Source organism: Anarrhichthys ocellatus, unplaced genomic scaffold (assembly GCF_004355925.1).
Source record: "Anarrhichthys ocellatus isolate YVR2014 unplaced genomic scaffold, GSC_Weel_1.0 scaffold2619, whole genome shotgun sequence".
Taxonomy (NCBI): domain Eukaryota; kingdom Metazoa; phylum Chordata; class Actinopteri; order Perciformes; family Anarhichadidae; genus Anarrhichthys; species Anarrhichthys ocellatus.
In genome coordinates this window covers 91-7,217 of record NW_022282593.1, presented here as the reverse complement: position 1 = coordinate 7,217, position 7,127 = coordinate 91, and the positions used below count along the sequence as shown (strand labels likewise).

Below are 7,127 nucleotides of genomic sequence, written 5' to 3'. Positions count from 1 at the left end.
ACTATGGAGAATGTCTAGAAATAACAAATTGTACATTATACAGTTATAAAAGACAAATTACATTATTGAAATACAAACTTGTCAATGATGCATTTATAAAACATTTCAACTTGGTAACATGTTTCAGAAATGAAGGAAAATGTGGACCTTTCAACGGAGTCCTCAATTCATTTTCACTTGACACGAAGATGATGAAAGCGAAGACAGAGTACAAAGATGTCGAACTGCAACTGAGATTTCTCAGTACAGAGGTAAAAGGGGAGAATAGTACCATTAGTCTTTATTAAGCTATTAGTCCAGGTCAAAAAGGCTTCAGCAGACATGAAGACTAAACATTAGAGAATAAATGAAATATAGATTTGTTTAGCTGTTAACATACACTGTTATGAAGAAGTATATAAATACAGTGTCACGGGGTGTGAATGTGGACCCAAACGCAGGCGGAGACCAGGGAGTATGGGTGTAAAGGTTTATTGACCAGGAAACCAAGGGGGGAAACAACCAGAGCACAGCGGGAAAATCCAGAGAGGGTGAGGGTGGAATCCAGGCAGGAGGAGGTAGGGCAGGGCAGGCAGACTGGGGAACCAGGAGGATGACAAAACTGTGGGAACAGGGAGACAGGGTCAATGCAATGAAAAAACACTGGGGAGAAAACTCTGAATTATTCTCAAAACAGAGCGGCCAAGAACAACTAACTACCACGTGAGCTGTAACAACGATCTGGCAAAGAGTGGATGAAGAACCGGTGTAGATATACTGTTGAGTTGATGAGTTGATGGAGTGCAGCTGGTTTGACTGGGCAGGTGAGGTGAATTGTAATCAGGAAGCCGGGAGGAGACCAGGTCGGAGCCCTGCCCATACGACACACACCCACACACACACAGGACAAGCAGGAGGCACGGCCTGGCCGTGACATACAGTAAATGTCAGTAAAAACTGGAGACACCCTTTGAAAAATGATCTGCTGCTGCAAAACTGATGACCCTGACTATATTCATGACAACGTACTGGAGATTCTGAGGTGGTCTGACTACGATTCATATTCTCTCTCTTAGGAAGAAAAGATTAAGAAAAAACTCAACAAAATCATCCGCGAACGTAAGAAAACGATCTACAGCAGTCTGACGACAACAATTGAGACAAACATGCAGAAATGCTATGACGGTACGATAAAGATCATGACAGATAAAACCTGACACTGTAAAAATGCACATTATTCATAATTGTGCAGAATGTAATTATAATACAATTTAATTGACGAAAGTTTTCTGTTTTATTGTAGATGCAAAAAAAATTAAAGGACTGGGCACGCTGAGTAAAATGAGAGAAACTATTGTGAACCACGTACTTGGGTCAAAAAACGTCATGTTTCAGAAAGCTAAAGATGTTATGTTGAAACAGCTGGATGACTTGATGGTTTGTAACATTTTATAATACGTTGTACGATGAGGATATAGTAAAACATGTTGTGCTGCTTATTTTTATCTACAATTCTAGGTCATCATATATATAATCAAGTGGAATATGCCTCTTTTTGAATGCTGCTTTTACTACTAAAACACTGCAGGCCCTTTCACAAACATTCAGCTATTGTTATAAGACATTTTGGCTGTGAGTGATAAAGATTTTTATGCTAATTTAGAGGGACATCCTGGACGATCTGGAAAAAACGATGCAGGAATCAATCGAGCTGTCGCTCAAGACTGATGGTGTCTCAATCCCAGGTAAAGGCAACGTTACAAAATAATAATATGTTCACTAACAAGGACCACACCAATAACAGTATGAGTTTCGAGAGGTTTATTGCATAGTGGAATGATTGTTGGATTCAAGAAGCGGAAGGGGTCGAGGGATGAAGGGGAGTAGGGTAGAGGGATGATGGGATGTGGGGTAGGGATGAGGGGTAGGGGTCGAGGTAGAGGGATGTAGGATAGGGGTAGAGGAATGAAGGGATGTAGGGTAGGGATGAAGGGATGTAAGGAAGAAGAAACTAGGAGGGTTTGTAGGAAGGAGGTTAGGCGATCGAAGGTGGACCGTTGATGTCCGGCGGCCGGCGGGAACGGAGATTTGTAGGGTGGGGGCTGTCTCTTCGGAAGCTCTGGCAGTGCAGAGTCCCCAAAGATAGCTCCATAAAGACTGATGCTGATGGCGTTTCAGGTGTCGTTCGGGTTGGAATGAACTTATGAGAGGTATGTGGGGGAAGGCCAACAATCACGTATCTTGAGGATGTGGTCGGAAATTCCTTGGCTTGAAAAGCGCTGGAGGCGGCGCTGTGTAAACTCGGGGGGTATGATGGATCGGCCCAAGATATGGCAAAAGTAATGGTGAGCCCGAGTCCGCAACAGGGGATCTTGCTGGGAGTTCGGCTGGTTGAACTTGAGCTTAAGTAGTCGCGGATGGGTTCGTACAGACTTGAGTACGAGTCTGGTCGGACAAGGTAGATGGGTTGAGGTGGACCGTATTGGTTGGTCTTGTGGCGTTGAGTTGATAGACGACTGTTTCGGGAGGATGGATGTGATGTCTGACGCGGTGGCGTCTCGGGACGGATGGAGTTCAAGGCGGTGAACTCGGAGCAGCGAAAGAAGCTGGCAAGAAGGTGGACTTTAATGCTTTGTCCATAGATGACCTGAGCTGAGGGTGAGGATGCCGCATGTGAGGAGGTCCGAAGTGAGGGGCAGCCGTTTAGGCGTATTTTGGCTTTACGGACCTTCGAGTAGCATGGCGACGTGTGAGTGGGTAGGCTGGGCACGGAGCCCTGAGGACAGTTTGTGTAGAAGTTAATTCCGCTTATGTAAACAGGTACGATGAGAGCTTGGGGGCGATGTTTAGGTTGCCATCTGCGCTATATTATGAGTGGATGGCAATGGTCTTTAATGGACCGTTCATGCCCCAAAGAATGGCTACTATGACTATGGGATGCTTTTCGTAGATCGCGGAGGAAGGTGTGGGGGATGAGAATTCACGCGGCCAAGGACCGATTGTCATTGTAGAAGCCGTCAAAGCTGATCGAGGGTGCTGCGTCTGTGAAAAGCTGGATGTCTTCTGGCTTGGTGATGTGTTCGTCGTGGAAGAAGGAGATGCCGTTCCGGGAGGAGAGGAACTGGTGTCAGTTTAGCTCGGTTTACGTGCTTCGTCAAGTGTGATGTAGTCATGGAGGTTTGTAACGGCGGTGGCGACTAACGGGATGTGTGGCAAGGAGGATTTTGTTTAATATATGGATTCTATTCATTTATTTTATCTGGTGGAGGAAAGCTGAGTGTTTAGACCGTGTGCTGGGTTTGAAGAAGGTAGCGTGACAGTGAGGAAGTCGTGTAGGTCGGTGATTTTCACCCCTGAGCCGTAGCCCGCCGGTGTGCCGTGACAGATCGTCAGGTAGGCTGTGGGAAAAATATCCGGATTTGCTTAAATCGGTCCAGAAATAATATATATTAATTGGTTGCTTCGAATAATTTGCCATGGTTGAGCGTCTGGCCCTGCAACATAGTAGCTGGCTACGTAATTAAATACACTTCCATGCCAGTGGGTGGCAGTAGGTAGCACGATAATGACCGTGGTGATTAAGACAGTAGAATTAAGTGATGCACCGAGAGGTTGCGGTGACAAGACATTTTTCCGGATTCAGGTAAGCAAATTTTCCAGCTGCTCTTGGACGGACGCATGGCAGAGTAATACGCGTCCTTCCGAAGGAAACCGAAAAGGTACTGGTAGTCGGGATCGGTGGTAAGGGCTTGGAGGTGCTGGTGATGTCTGCCTTAGGTGACCGGCTTCTTCGCCTGCGAGGCGGATGGGTAACGTGGCATGATCGATTCTTATGTACTTCGTGGAGTAGTCCAGGCTGGGAATTAGGTGGAGCCTGGTGATGTCTGCGCAGGTGGGGAGTGGCTGGTAGAGTGCAGCGGCCGAGCTTGGTTAGCAATTCCCAGGAGATGTGGGGATTGCTTGTGGATGGCTTGATAATTGGGCGAGGTCCATGTGGTTACCGGCGATCGATAGCTCTGTGTTGTGTTGAATGGAAAGGCAGGAGCGAGGGAAGAGGAAAAGATGCTGGGATGAAGGGATGCATGTGGAGGGTTGGAAGTGCAGATTGGGGAAAGGAGGCTGCAGGATGAGATATCCCTGATGCAGAGAGAGTAAGGAGGGGGTGTGATACGAACTGGCCCTCTAGAGGGCTGGTGTGAGTGACTTGGCTTGTCTGGGCGTGTTGTGCGTTGTGACATCGTTGCCGTAGCGCCTCATGCTGGTGGCTCGGCGTACGAGGGAGGTGTAGTGCTGAGCGTCCGTGAGCAATTTGAAAAGTTAGCTTTTCTGTCGGACAGGTGGAAATGGATGTTGCTCGGAAATGCGGGATGTATGGGGCCATCAGAGCGTTGGCGTGGGGGAGAAGGGTCGCTGTGGTTTTGGCCGTTGTTCGAGCTGCTGGATCTCAAGGGGGTGGAAGAGCGGCGTTGTGGAGGGACAATATCCCTCTGGGATCTCCTCCTGGGGTTGATCTAAGGCAAAGTACCGACGACTTCAGAATTGTCTGAGGATAGGGTTAGCTGTGGCTAAAAGTGAAACTGGTGTGGGGGGGGGGGATAAGTCAGAGGATGCTGGAATTGTCTGCTGGCGGAGCTGTGGAAATGGGGAGGCGCGTTCAAGATGGGATGGCAACGCTAGTGGGGGTAGGGGTGGAGGAAGGGGGGGGGGGCATAGGCAGGAAGAATCTACTGTTGCGTCCCTGGCAAGAAAACCGACCCCGAGCTGCTCCCTTAGCTGTGCCGTATACCTACCTGTTCTGTTCTGTTGTTGGAGCGGTCTGTGCAGCTGGGGTAGCTGGTGGAGGTGGGAGGAGTTAGCCGAAGTTGGCTGAGGTGGGTGGAACATGGAAGGTAGAAGTAACAGGACATGAAATGATGCCAGGATGGATGTGCCTGGGTTAATCGTGGAGTTAGGGGAATAAACATTGCGAGGCGATGTCTCCGGCGCGGGGGGGAGCTTGACGGCCAGAGTCAGTATGGCATGGGACAACTTAAGGCAGGACGCAGTCGACTGCCCTTCTCTAAACGCATCTAAGTTGGGGCCAACAGCAGACTGGAAGCAGCAGCCTAACTTACGCTAAAACACCTTCTCCTACTGAACGCCGTATATCTGACTCCCGCATGCAGTTGACAGATATTTAATCGTGGCTCGTCTTGAAGAGGATCGATTCATAGCCTTGGTACCGGTCTCCCTAATCGGGTACTTATTGGCCTTATTAAGCTCAGGTTAAAGATTCACGATCAGAGTATACAACCTGGCCCTCTGGAGGGACTGATGTAGACAGATGGGCTTCTTCCGCCGTGTGATGCGTCATGACGTCATCGGCGAGCGCGTGACGTGACGCCGGGAACCTGGAAGTGCTCTGGAGGCTCGGAGAGCGAGAGAGGTGTTGTTGTGCAGGTGCTTGAATAGTTTGGAAAGTTGCGCTTTTAACAGACTGATGTAAAGGAATGTTGCGCTGGACGATTGCTTTCTTCGTTTGAGAGACTGTCCACTCGGAGAAGTGGAATATATGGAGACTGTCGGGGCCTCGGAATGGTGAATGAGGGTCGCGGTGGTTTCACCGGTCGTTCGAGCGCCTGGAACTCCGGCTGTCGGGAGAGCGGCGTGGGTGAAGAATTGAGAGGATTAGGGTCAAAGGATGGGATTCCGAATCGGGATCTCCCCCCCGGGCTGTTGGAAGGCGGGGGCGGACGGCTTCGGAGTTGACGGAGGATGGTTATCGAGAGCTACGGGGAATGTCGATGGCGTTGCTCGTCTGTCTTGCGCCGTATGAAAGCTTGAAGCTGAGTCGGAGAGCGTTTGCTCGTAGGGGTTGAGGTAGAGGGGATGTGGGGTAGGGATGGAGCGTTGCTCATCTGCTAAGTCAGAGAGCGTTGCTCGTCTGTCTTGAGTCGTATGAAAGCTGAGTCAGAGAGCGTTTGCTTGTCTGGATGTGGGGTAGGGATGGAACGTCTGCTGAGTTAGAGAGCGTCTGTCGTACGTCGTGTGAAGACAAGAGTCGAAGAAGTGAACGGTTTCGTTGTGCTTAAATACTCTGTGCAGAGGAAATGAGCTGTGTTCTGGGCGTGGCCCTGTTCCTGAACAAAGTTTATAAAACTGCATATAATCACTCAAATTACTCAAATTATTTGATTGAAATTAATAGGTCAACAAATTTCCAATAGTGTGATTAATAGGGAACTTGATGTCAACATTATGGTTTTTTTTTTTAGACTTTACATTGGAACTTGTGATGGTGAAGAACCACTACAAACAACTGCAGGGAAGCCCAGATCAAGAACCACTAATTTGGTAAAACTGTTGTTAAAATATCTACATAATGCCTCCAGATTGAGCTGTTCTGGATAATGCTAACGATGCTTTCATGCAGCAAAGGTCCCCAGTCTGATTCAAACCAGGTACATTGTGGTTTACACACTGTACAGGTCTTAGTCACCAGTCCACCATGATGTCCCAGATACATTTTGTTTTAATGATTTCACATTTTTTTCTTCTTGAATATATACGTTTTTTGTCCAATTTATCGTAGTTTAGTATTGGTTGATTGGGATTGAAATTCTAATGATTTTATGGGTGTTTAACATAAATCCTGAACCTTGATCACAGTACATAGTGTATGTTGGATTTTCAAAGAATGATCTGATGTTTTTTCTTTCTTGTTCAAGGACAAAACTTTACTACTGCAAAATAATGTTTTCTAAGTATGTTAATTCATATATCAAAAATTGGATAGAACTAGATGATAGTAATAAACCATTCTATCTGTTCTCTCATTATTTACTTAACAATTGTTTTTTCTTAATCTACACTGGTTCTAAATGAATTGAATGTATTTGACATGGTATACTGGCCAATAAAGTTCACTTTTAAATTGTCACATGTACTTTGGCTTCTTTGTCGTTTATGTTGTAAAATGATCTAAAAGCTTCTTTCTGTTCTGTAGAAAGATCGTAGAAAAGTATGAAAGCATAAAAGTATAGCTATTATAACCTGTAACCCTTTTGATTTCAAAGTATAACTAGCACAACATATAGCATGTTTAAACTTTTTATAACCATCATAATGTAAATTGTTTTATTTTATGATAGCTGTGATTTAACATATAA

At 46.5% G+C, this 7,127-nt stretch overlaps 1 protein-coding gene across 1 annotated transcript; it reads left to right on the top strand.

Moving 5' to 3' along the window:
- Positions 1 to 6: 6 nt before the first annotated feature.
- LOC116378445 (nuclear GTPase SLIP-GC) lies at positions 7 to 6,904 on the top strand. The gene is made up of 5 exons (XM_031840322.1): positions 7 to 251; positions 1,056 to 1,164; positions 1,283 to 1,416; positions 1,643 to 1,724; positions 6,234 to 6,904. The coding sequence occupies exons 1-5, from the start codon at positions 189 to 191 to the stop codon at positions 6,314 to 6,316; spliced, it is 471 nt and encodes a 156-aa protein (XP_031696182.1). The 5' UTR covers positions 7 to 188; the 3' UTR covers positions 6,317 to 6,904.
- Positions 6,905 to 7,127: the final 223 nt, after the last annotated feature.

What these genes read in the sequence shown, in the direction of transcription:
- LOC116378445 (XM_031840322.1), top strand. Translation starts at nt 189, where the DNA reads ATGATGAAAGCGAAGACAGAGTACAAAGATGTCGAACTGCAACTGAGA. An exon ending in TGAGATTTCTCAGTACAGAG is followed by an intron (nt 252 to 1,055) that starts GTAAAAGGGGAG and finishes TCTCTCTCTTAG; the next exon opens with GAAGAAAAGATTAAGAAAAA. An exon ending in TGATGGTGTCTCAATCCCAG is followed by an intron (nt 1,725 to 6,233) that starts GTAAAGGCAACG and finishes TTTTTTTTTTAG; the next exon opens with ACTTTACATTGGAACTTGTG.